This window comes from Medicago sativa, chromosome 1 (assembly GCF_051527215.1).
Source record: "Medicago sativa cultivar Bolivia chromosome 1, Bolivia_mono, whole genome shotgun sequence".
Classification (NCBI taxonomy): Eukaryota; Viridiplantae; Streptophyta; class Magnoliopsida; order Fabales; family Fabaceae; genus Medicago; species Medicago sativa.
Window position 1 is genome coordinate 89,068,765 of NC_140749.1, and position 23,414 is coordinate 89,092,178.

The following is a 23,414-nucleotide window of genomic DNA, read 5'->3' on the forward strand; positions in this document are numbered from 1 at the left end:
TAAGATAACAAGGGTAAATTTTAATAAAAAAAAGGATAAGTGATAAGTTTTAATCTATAAGTTAATTGAAGTAGCTTATCAAAATAAGATATAATCAAATATGTTTTTCGTCCTTATAAAATTTAGACTTTTCAAATTAAATTTCAATATGAACTATAGAGATTTCACCAAAGGTCAACAAAGGTGTTACTACTTTGGTACCTTCGCAGTGTAAAATAAAACTACATTATTAATAACAAAAAATTAAAAGATTTCACCACTTGTATTGAAACACATTTTGAAATGAAAAAAAACATATTCACTGTTTTTGTTTTAATATAGTTTATTTAATACCAAGACATTCCTTATCTTCTACGTTTTTCTTAACTTTAGCAGTAGGATTTTCCCTTAACAATTGCTTATTTTCCATTTGTTATAGTCCAAATGTGCATCATTACTTGTTTTTTCCTTTATTATCGTCCAAATGTGCTTTGCATTTTTCAATATTTGACCATACCTATAGTCCATCCGCATCGTCACATAGTATCCGAGATTCTCATGCCCAAATAAAGAGATCTGGACGATTCTCGTAAGTTTCGTAAGTTTTTTCTTTTCTACAGAGGTTATCCACAATACATAGTGGAATGGATGGCTCACTCCTGTCAACTCTTACATTGATTGTAAAGTTTTCTTTACTTGTTATACTTGTCAATTTAAAAAGGGTTTTGTTAACCGGTGTCCCCGGATCAGTGGCGGAGACAGAAATTTTATAGAGCATATGGGCAAAAAGTTTATCGCAAATTCATATGTGACATAATATATATAAATAGTCATAAATCGAAATAAAAGAGGTTCGTCATTTTTTCAACAAAAGTACAATTTTAAATAAGAAAGATGAAATATAACCTGTCAATAGCGTGCTAAATAAAATTAAGAGGTAAATGCCCTTTCCGCGACCTCTTTCGAGTGAATGTTCGAATAATATTAACATCATCAAGCGACTTGAATATCTCCCGCTCGGTGTAACATATCATCAAGTCATTCAACCACACATTGTTGATCTTGTTGCGCAATTTAGTCTTGATAATCTTCATTGCTGAAAAGGCTCTTTCAACAGAAGTTGTCGACACCGGCAATATCAAAGTCAACTCAATGAGTTTGTAGACCAATGAAATTAATCAGCACCAATGAAATTCAATCTCAAAGCATTGTACAAAATGAAAGTATTACTGATCCTTTAGCAATAATTATTCTGAATTAGGGTTTGAGAAATCAAAATTGGAGATTATCAACAATTCTAAATTGGGGTTTGGAATTTGAATAATCAACTCATTCACCCATTAACAAATAACAAACATCATTAACAAAATAGAACAAATAACAAAGGAAATAACATAATTAGAACAAACCTGGAGGAGAGTGGAGAGGAGAAGGAATGAAAATGGAGGCAGTCTGAGAGTTGAGAGAGGGAGTCAGGGAGAAGCAAAGGAAAGTAAAACAGAGACCGGGAGAGGGAGAGTCGCTCGTAGTTGTAGAAAAGGAGAAGAGTATACGCGCTGAAAAAATAGAAACAAAACATTAAATTATGTCTTTTTTTTATGTAGGAAAAATGGCATTGGGCTGGGCTTTTACAAAGCAAGCAGCAGGGAAATTTTACCCTATACCCCAACACATATGCTTTCACTCCTACAAAACTTCAAAAATTCCAATTTTACCCTTTTCTATTTAACCTTTTACACATTAATTTTTCACCCCACCTTCAACTTTCCCCAATTTAGTATGAATTCACCCCTACATGATATCCTTCTATGTCCCATTTTTTTCCTTCACTAGAAAACCTTTCCGAAAATTTTCCGGAACATTGATATTTGCGTTTCCGAAATATATACTTTGAGGCCATGTGTGATGAAAGAAATATTCGTGTGTGAGGAAAGCATCAAGCCATGTGTGATGAAAGCATTCACATACTTTGAAGCACTACCGGAGCACTATATATTATATTCAAACATTGCCATCGCAAAAGAGTAAACGCTTTGCATACATTTTATTTAGATATTCAATAGAGTAGTGGCAAACAATTCCAAGAAATCATGAAAACAACACTGATTCATGAAATTATGAATACAATACAACACTGGAAATCGATTTCCAGAAAACTAAATAACCATGTCAAATCCATAAAACCTCAATCAATGATTCAGAGAACAAATATAATTATGGGAAACGTGAAATTCACAACAATTCCAGTAACAATAATAATTCCGGTACAAGAGTCGATCTTGGTGAAAGAAAAATAAAACCAGAACGTTCTTCGGCAAAGAAGGGTTCTGGTGATGCACTTAATGTTTTTTGGTTTTCTAAAAAAAAACGGGTGAAGAAGTGTAAGGGTGATTGTAAAAGGTAAATTTGACATTTTGAGTCAAATGTTGGGGTAAAGGTATAAATGTAGGGGTATGGGGTAAAATTTCCAAGCAGCAGTAGAGCCTGGGCTACAGCCCAGCCTAGCTGGGTGGTGCCTGCGCAGCTGCCCGGGGCACTGGTTAAAGAAACCAAAAAAAGAAAGTTTTAATTGAAAATTAATATTATTTTAAACCTTTAAAGAGTTGACTTTACAAGTTCCAATGCATTATTACTATATATGCTTTCTTAACCAGTGCCCCGGGGCACTGGTTAACATTTTCCATTTAAAAAATACATAAACCAAGGGTGAAGAAAATAGTGCAAAAACTACTGAGTTGAATATGTTTAATAAACTTCATCCTCTTCACATTAAACAACAACAACAACAATAATCCTTATCTAGAGTTAAATACTTTTCATTTCCCATAATTTTCTATCACTGCATTTCAATTTTTTAATATTAAGAGAGTGCGGGTCCCGTTTAAAGTTGGGGGTCTTAAGCAAGACCCTCGGTCTTAAAAGACCCTGAAAAAGATTCTTCCCAATAAGAGCATCCACTATGGAGACCCTCAATTTGAAGGTCTTAAATGAGTCCCACTTGCACATAACTTTTTTATTATTTTTTAATAATAGTACCTAATAGGTACTCATTCACTCCAATGGAGACATTCTTGCAAAAAGTCTAAATAGGTCCCACAACTACCTCTTCTTCATTTACATTCCACCACTAACATATTATTTTAATAAAAAAAGTGTGTTGGGACCACTAAAAGATGGGGGTCTTCACTTAGACCCCGAGTCTTAGAAGATCCTCAAAAAAATTTCTCACAATAAGAGCATCCACAATGGTAGTTCCCTAACAAAGACTCCTTAAATGGACCCCACGTGATACATCACTTATTTATAATTTTTTAATAAAAGTACCTATTAAGGACTCAATGACTCCAATGGTATACTAATAAGGACTCCAATGAAAAGTACTTAAATATGTCCCACTATATTTACATATTAAACAAAAATAATTTATCTATTACTCATTTTTACAAGTGGGACCAAGTAGTACACATTTTATTACTTCTTTATGCAAGTGGGACCAAGTAGTACACATTTTATTACTTTTTAAACATGGGACCCGTTAGTTACTCAGGAGAGAGAGAGGGAGAGTCCTTATATAGTTGCTCGTTCCTTAACGGGGACTCAATTTTTCTTCCTCCAATGGAGGGTCCTTAACGGGGAATGATCCTTGTTAAGTAAGAACTCCCCATTGGAGATGCTTTAAGAGTGCCTATTAGGTACTGGGTCTTAAATGGTGAAAACCTTACCATTGTGGATGCTCTAAAGGTACCTAATAAGTACCGAGTTTTAAATATCTAAGGCCATTCCATTGGAGATGATCTTAGGACTGTCCCACATTTGAATCCATTTTATACTATTTGTAAACATTTGAATCCATTTTATACTATTTGCAAACTCGTGCTCCGCGTGTAAAAGCTGAATTCTTGAACCACTAAGCTATTATGAACGAGTTGTTATATTGCCACAATTTTGTGATATATTAATTAATAATTTTACTTTTTGATAAAATAAAGTTTAAAGACAAAGGGATAGTCTCCTAATTCAAGGTAAGGATTAAAATAATTTTACTTTTTGATAAAATAAAGTTTAAAGACAAAGGGATAGTCTCCTAATTCAAGGCAAAGGATTAAAGAAGACCTTATCACTCAAAAAGTATTTAAAAGATATTTACATTTACCTTTATGTGGCTATTAAAATAAAAAGACATGTCATTTATTTGTTAGTGTATCAATTTTTAAAGATAGCAGTGATTTTGCTCGTTGCCACAACCATCGTTGAACAACTTTTTTTTTCTATGAAGATTGTAAAGACTATAATGTGTAATCAATCGAGGATGAATGGTGAACGAGTGAGAGAGATGTGTTTGAAACTATTGATAGTGAATTAATTATTCAACGATTTCAGAACATAAAACCACATATAGGACCATCATAAAACCACGATGAAAACACGTTTTACAAACACATTTTCAAAAACTTGTTGATTCATCAATTAAACTACCTTTATATTAGAGATTAACTTGTTAATTAATTCATCACATATATCAACGTCATGTAGTTGCTTGAATTAGTGATTTCATGTTTAAGTTTAGGTTTGTTTTGAAATAGTTATATGTTTTGTGGATTACGGTGTGTATTGTTAATTGATTGTTATTAACGAATAATTCAAGTGTGAATTTCTCGTTCCTAATTGAATTGTTACTGTCTACTGCTTATTCTATTGTCGTTGAAGCTTTTGCATGATCCAATATAGTCATACGTTTTCAAACTAGTTTCACAAAATCACTCTTTTGATAAATTTTTAAAACTAAGGGAATAATCTATTCACTCGCCCTCTAGCTTATCGTTGTTACCATTATATCGGTCGACACATATAACTCCCACAATGCTATTATGTACTAGCAACAATCTTTTAAATGATTTTTATCAGCATTTTTGATCCATATATTTTGAAGTCAACTCATGTATGTTCTTTATATTTTTAAATGAGTCTTTGTAATAATGTTTTTTTTACGTTAAAGACAAATTCATTAACAAAAGTCTGGCAATAAATCAAATGTCAAGACTACAGAAATACAAGGCGGAGTTTCTTCAATCCATATGCAATCTAAATTCTTAAGAGCATATTTTGCTAAATAATGAGCAGATTGATTGGCTTCACGCCTAATATGCGAAAAATTTAAACTACGAAAACTACCCTTAAAATTAATACAATCTCGAATAATTGAGCCAACATAGTTGGGAGATTGTTGATCAGCATTCAATGCTAAAACCACATTAGAAGCATCTGATTCTGCTATAAGATTCAAAAAACACATGTCTTTTGCAAATTCCAAACCCTTCTGCATAGCTAAAGCTTCTGCAACCTCTGAATCTGGTAATGAAAAGACTTGCCATGAACTAGCACCAACGACAACACCATCATTATCTCTCACCACAACACCAATACCCCACTTATCACCCTCTATCGGACCTGCTGCATCAACATTAAGCTTATAAAAACCACTAAAAGGAGGTGTCAAATGAACATTAGATATTGACAAAATTGGACCTCCACTTAGTGTCTCCACCAACACCGTACTAACACTCTTAAAATTCACAATAGATCTTTGTGCCTTCTGAACAGTGGCAGCCACATCAACATCAGTCCCCTCAAAACATTTCTTATTTCTGGCACACCATATCTCATAACACAAGGCCTAAATTTGGACTATAATATCCTCATCGACATCAATAATATTTTCTTCCAACCACTTATGAAAAGGAACGTACCTAGAATCATGCGAATTAAATACCACACCTAAAGATGAAGCAAACCATATATGCTTTGACATGACATTCCATAAAGAGGTGTGAAATTGTCTCATTATGTTCGCCACAAACAACACACAAAGGATCACTACTTATTCCTTTTTTAAAAAGATCATTTTTTACTGGTAGTTTTTCATGTAGAATCCTCCAAGAGAGGTGGACGTGTCTTGTGATACTTTTTATTTTCCATAATTTTTTCCACACTTGGTGATTATTGTCCTGCGTTGAGCTATGTGAACCATCTGCTTCACGCCTTGCCTTTAAGAAATAGTATGAACTCTTCACAGAAAAAATAGCTGACCGTGAAGCACCCCACACAAATTCATCTTGAAATTGAGAGAAAGAAATTGGTAATTGAAGAATTTGTTGAGCCTCAAAAGGGAGAAAAATTCCATTAATTAAAGGAGCATTCCAACATCGAATATCATGGTGAATGAGATCTGAGACAAACATAATTTCACAATTAGGGGGTTTAGGAGACCAAATCTTGTGCCCATTTTGATAAGGAAGCCAATTATCCTCCCATACATTAATTAGACGACCGTCTCCTACTCTCCAAATACCAACTTTCTCAATAACATCCACTCGTGCTTGCAAAATACTTCTCCATGTATAACTTGGGCAGTAACCAATTAAAGCTTTCAAGAAATTGCTTATAGGAAAATACCTTGCTTTCAAAACTTGTGAGATCAATAAGTCTTCGTTGTGCATAATACGGCAACCTTGTTTAGACAACATTGCAAGGTTAAACTCATGAAATGTTCGAAAACCTATTCCACCTTTTCTTTTTTTCCTTACATAATGTCTCCCATTTAATCCAATGAATTTTACACTCACCTTGTTTGCTACCCCACATAATGTTTTAGATATTATAAAAAACTCTCCCGCAAAAATTTATAAATCACTAACAAAAGATAAATAAAATATGATTTTTCAAGCACCAAAATCATAAAAACTCACATTTAATTTAGTTTTTGTTAAAATATTCTAAACCATTACGAGAGAGATTTCTATAATGTATTAATATGACCACAAAAAATAATTAAAAATTTAGAAAATTGTTGACTTAAAATACTTGAAGGACTATTGTTTAAAAAAGGGAGTGTGTTAAAAAAAGAAGAGGGCGTGGATAAGAAATCTGCGTGTTCTGTGAATGCAATGCAACAACGCAAGCCCTAACATGAAGAAGGAGAAGAACGGTAGCCCAGATTTGGAGGAGTATGTATAAACGAAGCACCGCTTTTTTCTCACATTGGCGCTGAGAACACAAAGATTCACACAAACACCACTCATCCCTCTCTTTCTCTCTCACCGTTTAACGTTAGATCGAACCTTCTTTCATCTTCATCTTCCTCGCCGGACGGATATCACTATGTCACTCACAATTACATCGTAAGCTTCTTTTTCTTTCACACCACTTCCTTTCCCTTTCCCTTTCAAATTTACCGTTGCTTTCGTTCCATAGATTCCTTTTGCTTCTCTTTTTCTTGCATCTAATTATCATTATTAAGTTTTCTTTAAACCGTCTTAGTTCGTGCTTCTCACAGTTTCTCTATGTTTCTGTTATGGGGTGTACTTGCTGTTGTCATGCAAGTTGTAAACAAAATGGGTACTTAATTTTACTACTTGATAATTAGCTTGCGGCAAAATAAAACATGTGAATCTTGAAAGCTGTGTTTAACTGTAACTAATTTGTTAATTTGTTTTTTGAAGTGTTACCTTTGTTACATGTCTGAATTATCTTTTGCTTACTTTGTTGTTGGTTGTTTGTTTCTATGTTCATTGTTTAGTTAAATTCAATCCAAAGCTTGCTGCTTGGTGTAAAATCCGCCGTTACCGTTAAAGCTAGTTGTACCTGGTGAGCTTTGTTCTTTACATTGTCATCTTTGTTGGGTATTTTATTGTGATGTAAAATTAATTGTGAGAATGAACATTTTTGTAGTGCTTTTAGCTAAGTATATTCATTTCGATACTTGCTTTCCAAACTCCAATATAATGTGTTAATGTTAAGTGTTAAAACATAAATGCTGACAGATTTTTTAATTTTCTTTTGTAGTTCTTAGACTTACGAAAGGCTTTGGTGGTGGTGGTTGTTGTGTGATGTGTGTTTCCTTGGACTAATGATTAGTTCAACTGGAAAGTCAACAAGTCCCAACGATTTTACGACTGAGAAGATAGGAACTGAACAACGTGACATGTCTGAAAAAACAGTTCAAATTGGGTCTGAATGTTTAGACAGAGAACAAAGTGTGCTTGGTACTGTGGTAACCGATTCTGCTATCGATGAAAAATCAAATCATGTTTCGGTGAATATGACTGAGAATTCTGTTATTCAACTGCCTGGCAAAATGAGAGATGCAGTAACTACCCTTGTTGAAGAACAACCACAACCCGTTCCTGTTCAAGTGAAATCAAATTCTGTGAATGAGCTACTGGATCCACCTTCTGGAGATGTTGCGAAAAATATTAGTTCTCAAAACGAACCTGGTGAAACGAGTGATGCAGTTACTGGCCTTGTTGAAGACCAAACACAATCTGTTCCTGCTCAAGTGAAAACAGAATCTTCTGGAGACGCTGCGAAGAATAATAGTTCTGATTGTTCAGAAAGAAAGTCTAAAAACTTGGGTCAAATGCGAGTGAAACATGGGGCAATAAAAAACTCAAAATTATCGAAGAAGTATGTATTAAGGTCGTTAGGAAGCAGCGACAGAGCTCTGCGGTCGAGGACAAAAGATAATAAACCTAAAGATCCTGAACCGATTGATACTGTTACTGATGTTAATAATGATGAAATGAAGACAAAAGAAAGGAGGAAGAAGAAGAAGAAAAAGACAAGAAAAGAGGGAATTAATGATCAATTTTCTAAAATCCGAGCTCAACTGAGATATTACTTGAACCGAATAAGCTATGAGCAAAACTTGATTGATGCTTATTCTGGTGAGGGCTGGAAAGGATACAGGTGCGTAAATTGTACCATTACTTTGTGATTTCGTTAGCTTGTAATCTATATTTGGTCTTGCATCCTGATTTATTTTTGACCTTAGCTCATTGGGAGAATTTAGAGCGGATCACTGTTTCAATTTCCACATTAAAGGAGTTAACATCAATTCTATTGGTTAATTGCTTGCCAACTGAAATGGAACTACATCTGGAATATTCTGGCCTTTTACAAGTTGAATGATTGCAAGTCTATAACCGCATGTGTTGGAATATTGTGATTGTTATCTTGTTTGGAGTCATATTTTTTGGAACAGTATGCTCACCATGTTCTGATCATGTACTAGAACTTTTATTTATTGCCCCTAGAATAAAAAAAGTTTAATGTGATCTTAGGTATTTGAATTGGAAAAAGCTAAAGTACACGAGAACAAATTCGTGGGAAACGCACGAATGTTTTTTTTTGTTGTTGTAAATAAGTCTCTTTGAATTTTTTTCTGAACCTAAATAACCAGTATAGTATCCCCTAGATGATTGTTTATGAGAATTTGAGAAATCACAAACACTTTTATCTTATACGGGTGTGCTTTTTCAAATCACTTTGGCTTGCATGGTGCATCTCCACTGGTGTGTCAAACGGTGAGTGTATACATGGGGCACACACCGACACAAGTACACTTAAAATGTTTGTTTTATCTTAGATTGTCTTTTATTTAAAAAAAATAATATGTAAGCTAGCACAATTAGGAGAGAATTTCACATATCGTGCAATTCGTGTGCACAAACTCTCGTACCATATAGCAAGGTTCATTTGAATTTGACGTGGTATTCAGAGTATATTACATGTTATTTTGATCATTAAGTCCTTTCCAAATATAAACATGAGAAACTTAATTATATAAATACCTTACTTTCCCTGTACCTGTCTTCAGTATCGAGCTGAAGAATGCATCGATCCATGTTTGGATTTACCTTTACTGACCATTTGGATTTTATCTTAGCTGTGTAAAAACAAAATTACAAATGTCCATCACCAAATGCAATTTTGTAGGATTCAAATTTTATCTTTAATGATCCATTTTCTTGGGATCCATTTAATCTGGTCCCTTGTTGTCTTACCTTTTGCCATTTAATCTGAGCCAGACCCGTTTTACCAAATTGGCTTAAGGCGAAATTTGATCTGCAGCACCCCAAATCTTATTACAGGATTGAAATAACTGAGCTAGCGCATCAGTTGTTCCAAGCTTATCCCGTGTATGCCACATCTTATTTGTGTTGTTCGTTCGACTAATTTTTTCTAGTCTAAACTTTTTGAAGTTATGTACACGCTTTGATCCATTCACAGTGTTTGTGCCACATCTTATTTGTGGCATTCAACTAATTCTTTTTACTCTAATATTTTGGAAATTATCTACATGTATTGATCCATGTATAGTTTTTATACTGCGTTTGAGCATTAGTACGTTTTCTATTTCAGTATTTATATAATGATCCATTCTTCCCCTCTGTTTTATTGTCATTTTCAGCATATTCTTTGTTTTAAACTGATGAATTTTGTGATATTTGGTCATTCTTTTCTTGCTACAAATTTATTTTCTTGTTTGTTTTTTGTGAAGCTAAGAAACATTATATAGTATATTTTATCATTGACTACTTCAAAGCTTGTTTCACTTGTATTTTTTTTTTTTTTTTGTGGTGGATAATTTGTTTCTGTTGTATGATTGTGAAAATTTTGCAGTATGGAAAAATTAAAGCCAGAGAAGGAGATTCAACGGGCCAAGTCCGAAATTCTGCGACGCAAATTAAAAATCAGGGATCTATTTCAAAATTTGGATTCGTTATGTGCTGAAGGAAGGCTTCCTGAATCTTTGTTTGATTCTGAGGGAGAGATTGATAGCGAGGATGTAGGTTAATCCTTTATATTTTATTCTTTAATGAAGTATCCAATTTTTCAAAATTTTGGAGTTGTGAGAACTTCAATTTTGTTGTTGCAGATATTCTGTGCAAAATGCCAGACCAAAGTGTTGGCTACTAATAATGATATAATTCTCTGTGATGGTGCTTGTGACCGTGGGTATCACCAGCTCTGTTTGGATCCTCCATTGTTAACTGAAGACAGTAATATCTGGTCCACTTGATTAATTGATCACTCCATGCTTCAAAGTAATTTATCATTTATGTATTTTTTTTCTGCGGCTTACAGTTCCACCTGGCGATGAGGGTTGGTTATGCCCAGGATGTGATTGCAAAGATGACTGCATCGAACTTGTTAACGACTTGTTAGGGACAAGTCTCTCTCTTACTGATTCCTGGGAGGTCAGTTGGAAAACTTTTTAAGGCCTATTTGATTTCTTTCTTAGAATCTGTTTTTTAGTTTCTAAAAATTTAAAACTGAACCTTGTTTGGTTTACTTGTTTTGTAAAACTGAAACTATTTTCTTGCTTTTAAAACTAAAAAATCAAAACAAATAATGTTATAAAAACAGGTTTTCTTAACTATTTTATATAATAGTTTTGAAAAAAAATCAAAACATAATGAGTACTTAGTCTCTTTTCTTTTAATTATTATTTTTTGGATCTTTTCCCTCCTGATTATGTGACTTATCCTTGTTCAGAGGGTTTTTCCCGAAGCAGCTACAGCTGCTGGAAGTATCTTGGATCACAACCTGGGACTTCCTTCAGATGATTCTGACGATGATGATTATAATCCTGATGCTCCAGAGGATGCGAAGGTTGAAGGAGGCAAATCAAGTTCTGACGAATCTGAGTATGCATCTGCTTCTGAGAAATTTGAGGATCCAGGCCATGAGGATCAATACATGGGTCTTCCTTCGGAAGATTCAGAGGATGATGATTTTGATCCCGATGCTCCCAATCCTGGTGCTAAAGATACTGAAGAAAGTTCAAGTTCCGATTTCACATCTGACTCTGAGGATCTTGCTGCTACAATTAAGGATAACATGTCCACCGGACAAGATGATGTCACATCTGCACCGTTGGATGATGTTAAGAACTTTAAAGGTTCTAGTAAACAAAACCGTAAGAAGCCATCTATAACCGATGAACTGTCATCTTTAGCAGAGCCAGATCTTGGTGAAGAGGATTTGACTCCAGTTTCTGGGAAAAGAAATGTTGAAAGGCTGGACTACCAAAAGCTGTATGAAGTAAGTCCCTTTTTTTGATATGAGGTCTAAAATAATGTACTCCGATCTTATATGCATGGTCTGCTCTTTTTATTTGAAGCAAGTTATAAATTACACAACTTGATACACGATGCTGTAAGTTGTATGTGTTGGATATAATAAAATATCTTTAATAACTTATGAGGTATTTTATTATATTCTAACTGTATCAGAGTGGTATCTTAACAGTGACCTGTTTCTTTACTATTTCGTTACTGAGTTCTGCCAAGTATGAAAGAACTCTAATAATCATGTCAGTCATACAAATAAAAATCTGCCATTTTTCCAACAGTATGAACTCAAGACTACATTAGTGGGTGCTGAGTCTAATTTATTTATTATTCCTTTTTTTTGTTCTTTTCCTCTCCCAATATTTTAGACAGCTGTGTTCCTATTGCAGGAGACATACCATAGTGATACTAGTGATGATGAAGATTGGGCCGACACTGCTACTCCAAGTAGAAAAAAGAAACTGACCGCCAAAATAACTCCAGGGTCACCAAATGGAAACGCCTCAAATAATTCCCGCCGTACTGCCAAGAGGAACACCCATCAGCATAAAGTTGAAAATACAAATAATTCACCCACCAAAACACTTGAAGGATGCACAGAATCTGGTAAAAAACGTGGATCTTCATACAATAAACTTGGAGAAGCTGTTGTTCAGGTGATTGTTAAGTTCTGTTTTGGATATCTTTCAACCAAGTTTCTAATTTGCATACTAATATTCCTTTTCGGTCTATCATTCAATTTGTGTCCTCTAAATATACTCAAGTGTATATGCAAAATTGAATTGCAGAAGTGATTTTTTGGGGGGAGAGGGTTTATCTTTTTATTCTTATAGTTTACTTGAGGTAGAAGGTTCAGAATTTTCTGAAATACTATAAATAAATATATTGGACTAATATTAATAACAAAATACATTTTTTACTGCACATAATAACTGGTCCTTTTGCAGGAATAACAGTTATGTTCCCTGATTTACTGCACAAACACTCTCATTCAAAATATTTATTGTTTTCTCTCTTTCCATTCAAAAGGAGATTAGGCACAAACACTCCCATACTTGCATGCATGTTGAGGTAAAGGGTTTGTTTACCTTAGAGTGACTATTATTGTATTTTCAGAGACTTCACAAATCTTTCAAAGAAAATCAATATCCAGAACGGACCGCAAAAGAAAGCTTGGCGCAAGAACTGGGACTCACTTTTCAACAGGTAGGTAATTTGTTTTTAGCATTGCTCTTATGGTGAACACATTTGAGCTCCCTCCCATGACTGAGTTAACCATTCTTTTCTCCCTTATAGGTTGACAAATGGTTTGGCAATTCTCGTTGGAGGTTCCGACATTCATCATGTAAGGAGGCCAGTCCAGGTAGTAATGCTTCACAGCAGGCCAATGACAGTGGAGCTGAAAATAAAGGAGATAATGCTTCGCAGCAGGCCAGTGAAAGCGGAGCTGAAAATAAAGGAGATACGGGTAATGCTTCGCAGCAAGCCACTGACAGCGGAGGTGAAAACAAAGGAGAGACGGAGCATCAACTAGTTTCCCAGGAGACAAGTGGAGAAAAATCGAAAACCCCAAGCTCGAAGAAAAGGAAGCGTTTGTCTGAGCCGCAGACATCTGAAGCAGGGCTGGTCCATAACGGCTCAATCTTTGATTGCTTACCGGTAGCTGGCACAAGCAATAAAATGAAGAAAAAGAAAGGGAAATGACATAATTTCCTTTTCGTAAGGTAGCAAGATTATCGTACCTATCGTGTGAGATTGAGATCCTCGGATGATCATCATCTTGGAGATCAAACGATATTCTTGGAGGTAATCTATCATTTGTGTCATTGTTTGTACTTTTAAAAAGTAGCTATTCAGGTATTCATGTCAATTGACTTAGTTTTAGAGTCCCCTCATGCAAACACTTAAAAATAGTTGTCAGGTAGCAGTTTTGGAATTTTTTTTTCCGTTTAGTTATGGAGACCTTATTGTTTCCACCAAATGATGTTTTTTTTTTTTCCTTTTAGTATCTCAAGCTTCAATATCTTGATGTATTGTGCCATGTCGCATCACTATTAACAAAATGTCAAAAATCTAATGTGAGCATCATTTATATGGATGCGGATTAAAGGATTCTTTGAGAAATGGAGTTATTTTCTATGGAATACATGGAGATGTTGATCATTATAGTTGTAGTATATAAGGACCCAATTTTTTTCCAAAATAATATCATTTTAGAATATAAAAAGTATTCTAAAGTAAATGTTATTTTGTATTTTTTTTTCAACGAGATTATTTTGTAATTTTCTCTTTAAATTAATAGGAGAATTACACTAACCTACCCTAAGGTCTCTTTAAATCTTTAAATGACACAAACGCAAACACCCTCTATGGTTTTATAGGGGACAATAATAACCTCCCTTTTGGTCTCTTAACCCACATCCTCTATAGTTTTATAGTGGACAATAACCTCCCTTTTGGTCTCTTAATCAGACACATTCCTTTCCAATTTAACACCGTTAGTTGGTCCGTTAAAACTAAAACCACTACTTTTCTATTGATGAAGTCAATCTTTCTAATATTCGTGCCATTGTTGTGTTTTTCAAACCTTTTGTTTATTTAGTTTTGTGTTATATGAAACACTCCACCCCTCACCTAACGCTGTTAACTTGAGTTTTTGATTTACAATGTTGATTTGTTATGAGTAAAAGTGTGCACCGTGCATAATTGCAAGAAAGTTGTGTTGGTTAGTTCAAGCACAACTTGTCTGAACTAGAACTACCTCTAAAACCAATAAATACTACAGAACTGAATACCGCTAAATACCTCTAAACCAGAAAATAAATACCAGTTACTTGGGACTGAACAAAATATTAGACAGCGAAGAGGATGAGAACGACTTATCCAAGATTCATGAAGCAGCGACACAATTTTACTAGTCTAGGTGGCATGGTTGTTACATGAGTTTGCTTCATGTGAGTTTTCACAAAGAAACATCGTGTTGCGCAATAGCAGCAAACTCGAATCAAATTCAAAAATAAGATTGAATTTTCTCTCCTTTTGTTTTTAATGTAACAGTTGATTGAAAGAGTTTGTCATACGGGAGATTAGTGCCTACCTCAAAGTTAAAGGGTTAAAGGGTGTGTGTGACATTTCACTAAAACCAGGTAGATCAATACAATTTTCCAATGTTAACCGGTGCCCCCGAGAAACTGGTTAAGGAAGCAAATATAATAACATGACCCTAAATACTATACATTTATGGCAATGACTACAGACAATTATTTTGAATAATTTTTAGAAAATGTTAACACGTGCTTTCGAGACATTCTTTAAGACCTTAGTAACTTTTTATGAAATTTTGTATAATCAATGCATTGAAAGTTGAAATATTTGATTTTTTTTATTTTAGAATCCTTAAAGAGTGTCACGAGGAACTCGTTAACAAGACCCTTAAAGGACACTCGTTAACAAAACCCATGATTTTATACAATTCTAGTATTATATGTTTCTAGCCTTTCTTAATCGAGCTTACTTACAGAGTTTGTGTAGGTAAGTTTTACACATGCGTCTAATGACGTGATGCCAAATTAATCAATGAGGTATGACAAGTCATGTGCTTTTAACTCATTAAATAATGTGTTAAAACTACACGTGTTCTTAAATAATGTTTTTTTTTTTTATACATTTAGTATAATTTTCCTACACCAACTAATGTTTAGTTTCGCTTTGTAACAAAAAAAAAAAACTCATTAAATAATGTGACAATACGTCTTTGAATGCAAGTGTAATTTTTTTTTCTACAATTGATTGTGTAGACATTTATATACTAAAATTTATACTCTATATAAAGAAAATACCCATTTCAGTTTTTTTGGGCTAACTTTTTCTTTCTAAAAATGCCCTCAATTTTCAATTCAATTTTGTTTTTTGGTGGTGTCTAGGGAACGAACCCCGAACCTTACATATATTATGCATTGTCCATACCAACTGAGCTATGCCCACGAAGACAAATAACACATATAACAAATAGATAAGAATAAATTTAAATATTAAAAAAATGTAACAAACACGATATATATATATATATATATATATGTGTGTGTGTGTGTGTGTGTGTGTGTGTTTTTTTTTTCCTTTATCATTTGAAACACGATTTTACTTAAATTTGGATGACATGATTTTTTTTACAAGAGAACATAAACATAATCGAGACTCAAGAAGGTATCCATAATATCAAAAGAATGAAGATCCATTTTAGTCTTTTACAATTTTTGTGCGGGTCAATTTGTAGAGGGGCCAATAAAGTCAGATTTTTAAATAGAAAGACCAATTATACAAAATCACGAAAATATACAAGATCCAAATGGTATCAACAGTGGGGCGGATTTTGTCAAAAAAAATCAACAGTGGGGCGGATTAAACCATCCGACCCGAGTACAAACCCATTCATTATTCATTCATGTTTAATTTTTTTTCTTTTTGGGAGCAAAAATAAAAATCTGGAAACGAAACGCAAAGGAGAAAGAAGCAAACGATGGAATTGGAAGTCGACGAGAACGACTTGAAAGCCGCCGGCGCTGAAGTCTTCGACGACGGTGGCCGGAGAGGCATTCGCATCCATGGTTGGTTGATCGAGTCTCGTACTAACTCCATTCTCAACTCCTCGACCGTTCAAGAGTAATCAATTCCAAACATCGCACACATTCATCTCAATTTTTCGAATCGAAACAATTTATAGATTTAATTCAACATTATCGTGAAATTGTTGTCATTGATGGTTATGCAGGTGGGAAAAGAAACTTGAGACATCTCATTTACCAGAAATGGTTTTTGGGGAAAACACTTTAATTCTAAAACATTTGAATAGTGGCACTAAAATTCACTTTAAAGCATTTGATGCTTTATGTGGTTGGAAACAAGAAGCTTTGCCACCTGTTGAAGTTCCTGCTGCGGCGAAATGGAAGTTTAGAAGGTATGAATTTGGAGTATTTTGATGCAAAATTGTAATTTTTATGTTTTAGAATGTTTAGCTCAAATTAGTGTTACTTTTTTAGGAATTTTTTTATTTACTATGAAAATTAAATGTTAAATTTGGTAATCAACTGTGATAAATATCTCGACAATTGAAATTGATATAAATGACCTTGCTGTTAGCCTTATGTTATCTTGGAAAAAATGTGCAGCAAGCCCTTTGAGGAAGTGATATTAGATTACGACTATACATTTACAACGCCTTATTGTGGAAGCGGTGCTATTGAGATTGAAAAAGAACTGGTATACATTCCTTTTTCATTTATTTGAGTCATTACCCTGATAATGTTTTTTGTAGTAAGAGGTTTTGCTGCATGCAGTTGTTTGTAGTGCATTAATGAACGCTACATGTTTTGATCAATAATATTTGTACTATGCTGTTATTTATGGTATTTAATTTTTTATGGTAGAATGGGACAAAGATTTCTGAGGAAACCGGAAATCTCCATTGGGAAGACTGCAAGGAAGAAATTGATTTAGTTGCATTGGCATCCAAGGAGCCTATACTTTTCTATGATGAGGTAGGTAGTGAGTACCTTAAATGATTATTTAGCAAGCCCCTTGTGTCAGGGCTGTTTTTGTCAACAAATCTTCTCGTGTTCATGAAATATGTGCTCAAGTCCCCATCAGTTCGTTATAGTTGTGCTCCATTTTTACTAGTTGACCATGCAAATCCTTACTAGTGAAAGTGTGAAACATGCTACGTGCGCACACACACACACACACACACATTAATAATGTTCCAGAATCAGAATAGATGTATTCGTGTTTACTTAGCTGAGGTATCTGACATGCAGTATATTATTTATATTTTCTTCCTTGATGGTATTTACATTTCATTAGAATGAATTCTCATCGTGAACAGGTGGTGCTATATGAGGATGAACTCGCTGATAATGGAGTGTCACTTCTTACTGTAAAAGTGGTAAATACTGATCTGGTTTCTTCTGTTGATAGATTGTTCATTTTTTGTTTATGCAAATTACTATGATTTCCAAGTGCTGATGATGTAACTTTTTGGTTTTATAGAGAGTCATGCCAAGCTCTTGGTTTCTTCTCTTGCAATTCTGGGTGAGTTACTTCCTCTTCATATACTAAAATAGTAAATTTCGTCATTAAGTTTTTTAAGTGAAGCTACGCAATGTGGATTGCTTCCGACAGACTTGGATATTAATGTCAGTGTCAGCACATTTACCTGCTTTACACCACTTTGCCTAAACTTGCATTTTTTTTTCTTCTGGTTGCTCTGATACTAATACAGCTTAGAGTTGACGGTGTGTTGATTCGACTGAGAGAAACTCGTATGCATTGTATATTTGCTGGAAGCACAAATCCTGTTGTACTTCGGGAGAGTTGCTGGAGAGAATCTACATTTCAAGCTCTGGCTGCGGTAAGTTTGTGCTATGTATCACATGCTATGTTCTTCACATGAACTCTGACTGATAGTTTCATTGTCAACTATTGGGACGTGTAAAGGGAGAAAGAAAGTGGGTGCATCCTTTTCTACCGTGCTTTACGCTGAGCTAGTCTATCATAGGAATTGTTTTGAAAATCTGGCTTTTGGTTGTCAAAATCTCCTTAGCATAGTGATTGATTACTTGAATAGTTGGTATAGAGAAGGATTTGTTGAACAACTAATTTTTTTATAACCGAAAACTTTTTAGCGAAGTAACCCATGAGAATGATCTAAGCAGATAGTTGATTATGAAAGGTATCACTCCTTTTTATCTACTAAGTCAAAGGTAACATACTTTGCACCGACAGAAAAATATGTGGGGATGCTTAATGCCCACTAATCTAACTAAATTTTCCGAACTAAATCTGAAAATGTATTATATTAAATTAAATGATAATTATAAGTTTATTGAGAACAAGTCTTTGATTAGGAAGAATTGACAAAAGCGACATCAGTTTAATTCCCAAATTATTTAGTTTATGCTCATATCATAAGGGTGTATCTACCATTAATTTAATTGGAAGTATGCCATGATCTCAACCCATTGAAATTTAATGTTGAATACACTCATACTCGTTTCAAGGAAGTTTTGTTTCCCTTGAGATCTCTAAATTATTGCTCATTATTTCCTTTGCAATCTGTTAACTCAAAAGTGTTATGTTCAAGCCTCATGGAAACTACAGGTGGTTGTGACCTTATGATAGACTCATATTATATTAGTGTTTCCTCACTATGTTTTCATTTTAATTTTTTTACTGTTTTAATTTCACTTTGTACTGCTTTAGCAGAGGTATTATTTACAACTATAGTTACAATGTAATGTCAAACGTCTTTCTCATGGTGCTTGACCATCTGATGATTGATGCAGAACGGCCACCCTTTTGATTCTGCAGCGTATAATGATCCAAGCATCATCAGCCAGAAGCTCCCCGTTGTCAAGCGTACTACTCAAAAGCTTGTAATTTCCTCTTGAAGTTATAAGGCTGTAAATGCCCTTCAGGGTTTCTGATCAATTGTTATCTTGTTTATATTTTATTCTAACTTATAGCAAGACTGTTGAAATTATCACTTGGTTCTTATGAGATAAGCTCAAGTAGGGATGCATGCAAAATTTGTTTTGTACTTTCACAAAGGGTGGGGGCATGAACTTAATGAGAAGAAAATGCATGTAACAGAGCAGACACTCGCATGCTAACCATTTGAGGGTGGTTTGTTTTGGTTACTGAAAAACTTAGCATCCAATAGTTTGGCTCATTTTCCTGTATCATTAGTGTATTTTGTTCAGGAAAAATGCTTTTTAATCAACTGAAATGCCTCTGGCAGATATCACTTGTCACCCAATTATATTGTTATTGGATAACAAAGCATAGTGTATGTTTACCATATCATGAACGTCTCATACTCTTTAAATGCTTACATAATATTTGTGTCCACATATTTGACATTGGTAGCTCACTTAACTTTCACCGTCAACATAGCCATGATTATAGAGAAAGCCCTTTAAATTTTGAATACAAACCACGTACTGACTTTGGAGCACTGAAGCAAATTAAAAAACCAAAAACCTGTCTGCAGACGGGCGTTTAAGCATCTGCTCACAATACTGAAACATCTAATCCTGATTATCAATTTCAATTGAGATCAATCTTAGTTTGCTGCTTTTAGATTTGAAGTTTTACCTGTATTGCAACTTGGAATCATCCCTTCTTGAAACACAATATTCACTTGGTGGGAAAGAGATTTAACACAGATATATATAAATTTATTGAATTTACGATTTGTCAAATCTGATCTCTATCCAATGGATTAGATCGGCTGATTATAGGAATTATTGATTGTTGTGAACCCAAACAGTAAAGTGTTTGCAGTAGTCCTTTCAAGCAAAATTTTCAACATTACGTTAGCTAAGATGTTGTTTGAAAGTAAACTTTTAGGTTAGGAAGAAAAACCCCATCCCTATGTCAGTAACAATGTAACATGAAAAGTGAACACTGCACATCAGGAATTACTTGAAGCATCAAGGAATGACAAAGGACAACTAGGGTGTTATAATTTGGTTTTTATAGTGCTTAACATGTACTCATGTACAGACGGTGGAAATTATAATAAATCTCTAAATTTCCTATCATGAATATACAGTACCATTTGCTTCTACCGAGTTATTTGACTCTTCCAGGTAAGTTTCCTGCTTATATTTCTTTTGATGGGAGTATTTTTCTTGCTTAGCTCAATGAAAAAGCTCTTAAGGCCGAAAAGTAAGATAAAACTCCAAGGGGAGGAGTTTTTTTTCCTTCAGAGTCTGAGGTCTAAATCAAGCTTTAGTGTCTCCTGTGGTGGCCGGGGCTGTTGTGGAGCCATACGGAAGCTGCCTGGCCACACCTGATTAGTATGATCCTCAGACATGAAAGTTGTACATGCCATTCCGAGCCCTGCTGCATATGCTTCTTGAAAGCTCGGCGTCACCATAGTTCCACTTCTGCATGGCTTGTGCACTAGTGAATGGGCTTGGACACCAAGTGATCGAAGCATTGGATTGTTCATGGACAAGCCCATTAGTGCCATCGTCCTCTGACTCTGAGACTGATATCTTCTTGCTGCACCTCGTTCCCTTTTGTGAGCGTTCTGATGACCTCCTAATGCTTGTGAACTAAAGAACTTCCTCATGCAAAAGTTGCATGAAAAAACTTTGGTTGGTCTTGATTGTGAATCAGGGTCTCCAGCTGTTGAGAGTGAAGTGCCTCCTAAGCTCAGATTTAACCACTCTTTGGGACCGTCATCTTCGCTTCCATCATCACTGTTCTTATCTCTGTCAATCACTTCACCTGGTTGTTCCTTGGCTGCTGTTGTAAGACTTGTTTGATCTCCCTCGATCATCATTTTTCCTAAACTCAGATGAGTAATTCTAATGTCCAGGGAAGTTGAGTAGATAAGAAAAGACTTAACTGGAATCCTTTTTAAGGTTATTTCAAAAGAAGAAAAAACTAAGTGTATCAGAGTGTAGTGGAAGTTGGATAGGATGTTTATTTTATGTCATCCCAGTTAGTAACCCCACCTAGTGATGCTTGGTTCTGTAGGGAACAATGCTTAGGTCATCTTCACTGTTAGCCCCCTTTCAAGCTTATGATTCCCCACTATAATCTTTTGCCCTTTTCCCTCTTTTCTCCTTACAAAGTCCTAACCTTTCTTGGCTAACTTTGGAATAACCATCAAAATATGTAGTTGACAATACTAAATCTTTTCATCCACTGTCAAAATCGAATCACAACTTATTTGAACTGCCTGCCAATACATGTTTCTTACCTCATTTCACAAATCTATACCTGCTATACTTTTTGAGTAGGATAGATATGATGGAGTCTTCATGTTTATCCACTTTGGTTATTGGAATCTGAATTAATTAGTTTATTTTTAACCTTTTATGCTCCACTTGATAGTGAAAGTAGGATCTGACTTGTGAGCTTTGGCATATATGTACACATAAAGTAGGGTTAGGCTAGATTGGCTTTTCAATGCTTTTTGATATGATGTTTGGTGGGGAAGAACGGTACCCTGATTGTATCCAATAATGTCGATGAAAAGTTGGAAAGGAGATAGATAACATGGTTTGTTGCTATTTTAGAATAGTTTACACTGTCGAGCCAGAGCATATGCTGGGTCTTTTATTGTTGGAGCAGATCGGTGTTCCTCTTCAAACTTGTAGTTGGCAATTTATTTAAACGTACAGTGGAAAAAATGCACCAATCCCAAATGCTATTAGTTTATCCATTTTAGCGGTGAAAATAGGTTGGGTCGAATTATGCTTATGAAATTTGTCATAAGTTTATTTTTGAGTTTGACCTTTTTAACTACATGTTAAAGATTTCAAAAAAAATAATTTTATGTTAATACTTTTTATATTTTTGAAATATTGAATCCACGACTTTTAAGATAATATTAATGTATTAAGTTTTATTAACATGTGTTCTTAGAACACATGTTAGCATTCTCTATGCTTACAAAAACTTATAAATAATAAACAAGTTTATTCATATTTCAAATAAACCGGCTTAATAGGTCTAAAATACCTACTTTTTTAAAGTTAAATAAACTTGTAAAATAATCTTATCTTTCTCTATTTGGAAAAAAGTTTGGCACAATATGAATCTTATGTAAGCTAAGGTATTCTCACCCGGTGGTCTTGGATGAAGCCACTTGTACAGTTGTACTATTTTCCCCTCGTTAGCGGAAGAAAATTCCACAATTCCCATGTTATGTAAAGGTTGTTCTCTTCGCATTTCCTTTCTCTGAAACAGACAAAGGAAAAGGACACCTCACAAGGCACAAACCAATTAGAGCACAACTTTGTGAAATGTAAACTAGACATAGAAACTATTTTGGTTATGCATTGTACAACACCGAATTCAAGGAACCGACATGTCATAGCTTCGATGATGACACAAAATTGAACACCGCAACAAATTGAACAGTGTCACTGTTGGAACCCTGTGAGTGTTTGTGTGTGAATTGAAAAATTTATGTCCTACGTTGAGTAGATTACACACAATTCTGGTTAATTATTTAATGAGTCACTAATTATTTTAACGATAAACTGATAGTTCACTTGCAGCTAATATTTATCTACTACTTATTTTTAATTCTAAAATAAATCATTGCTTCAATTTTTTATCGTATCTCTAATTATTTTATGAGTCTTGTTAACTTATATCTTAAAAGCAAATGTCAAGCAACTCAAAAATAACAATTTTACATTAAAAAACATACTAATATTTTGACATTTAAAAAATTGAATGCACAACTTTAAAAAAATATATTTTTATATTGAGTTTCTTAACATATTCCATTAAGCAAAGTTGAACTCCATTAATATTTGCCTTAAAATGTACCTTATTTTCTGGATAACTATTTCTCTTCAGTTTATTTTATTGCTTCACTTTCTTATATTTGATTTCCACTCTTTCTTATATTTGATTTCCACTCGATAGAACTAAAAATTCAGCATCGTATTTTTATCCCTAGCCAAGTTGTTTTTTTTTTTTGGTTAAGTAGCTAGC

General features: G+C 34.3%; 3 protein-coding genes across 4 annotated transcripts; 2 read left to right on the forward strand and 1 right to left on the reverse strand.

Moving 5' to 3' along the window:
• Positions 1–7,014: 7,014 nt before the first annotated feature.
• Positions 7,015–14,040, forward strand: HAT3.1 (Homeodomain-like protein with RING/FYVE/PHD-type zinc finger domain-containing protein). Of its 2 annotated transcripts, XM_085740367.1 has the most exons (10): positions 7,015–7,157; positions 7,556–7,623; positions 7,822–8,724; positions 10,441–10,606; positions 10,697–10,820; positions 10,906–11,018; positions 11,317–11,865; positions 12,284–12,550; positions 13,011–13,100; positions 13,191–14,040. In XM_085740367.1, the coding sequence occupies exons 3-10, from the start codon at positions 7,886–7,888 to the stop codon at positions 13,596–13,598; spliced, it is 2,556 nt and encodes an 851-aa protein (XP_085596493.1). In that variant the 5' UTR covers positions 7,015–7,157; positions 7,556–7,623; positions 7,822–7,885; the 3' UTR covers positions 13,599–14,040. The 2 variants fall into 2 exon arrangements, with proteins under 2 accessions (XP_085596493.1, XP_085596494.1); XM_085740368.1 differs by lacking the exon at positions 7,556–7,623.
• Positions 14,041–16,363: 2,323 nt separating this feature from the next.
• On the forward strand, positions 16,364–19,751 carry LOC146958858 (TIP41-like family protein). Its single transcript, XM_085740369.1, has 8 exons — positions 16,364–16,553; positions 16,663–16,848; positions 17,060–17,150; positions 17,318–17,428; positions 17,773–17,832; positions 17,937–17,978; positions 18,169–18,297; positions 19,232–19,751. Exons 1-8 carry the CDS (start codon positions 16,411–16,413, stop codon positions 19,334–19,336), a joined length of 867 nt encoding a protein of 288 aa, XP_085596495.1. The 5' UTR covers positions 16,364–16,410; the 3' UTR covers positions 19,337–19,751.
• A 590-nt stretch (positions 19,752–20,341) lies between these two features.
• On the reverse strand, positions 20,342–22,039 carry LOC146958859 (zinc finger protein 7-like). The gene has a single exon (XM_085740370.1). The coding sequence runs from the start codon at positions 21,238–21,240 to the stop codon at positions 20,656–20,658; it is 585 nt and encodes a 194-aa protein (XP_085596496.1). The 5' UTR covers positions 21,241–22,039; the 3' UTR covers positions 20,342–20,655.
• Between the last annotated feature and the right edge of the window lie 1,375 nt (positions 22,040–23,414).

Excerpts from the sequence above, each read along its gene's own strand:
- HAT3.1 (XM_085740367.1), top strand. The coding sequence starts at position 7,886 with ATGATTAGTTCAACTGGAAAGTCAACAAGTCCCAACGATTTTACGACT. Across the intron at positions 8,725-10,440 it reads GAGGGCTGGAAAGGATACAG|TATGGAAAAATTAAAGCCAG; the intron begins GTGCGTAAATTG and ends AAAATTTTGCAG. Across the intron at positions 11,866-12,283 it reads ACTACCAAAAGCTGTATGAA|GAGACATACCATAGTGATAC; the intron begins GTAAGTCCCTTT and ends TTCCTATTGCAG.
- LOC146958858 (XM_085740369.1), top strand. The coding sequence starts at position 16,411 with ATGGAATTGGAAGTCGACGAGAACGACTTGAAAGCCGCCGGCGCTGAA. Across the intron at positions 16,554-16,662 it reads AACTCCTCGACCGTTCAAGA|GTGGGAAAAGAAACTTGAGA; the intron begins GTAATCAATTCC and ends ATGGTTATGCAG. Across the intron at positions 17,979-18,168 it reads TTCTTCTCTTGCAATTCTGG|CTTAGAGTTGACGGTGTGTT; the intron begins GTGAGTTACTTC and ends ATACTAATACAG.
- LOC146958859 (XM_085740370.1), bottom strand. The coding sequence starts at position 21,240 with ATGATGATCGAGGGAGATCAAACAAGTCTTACAACAGCAGCCAAGGAA.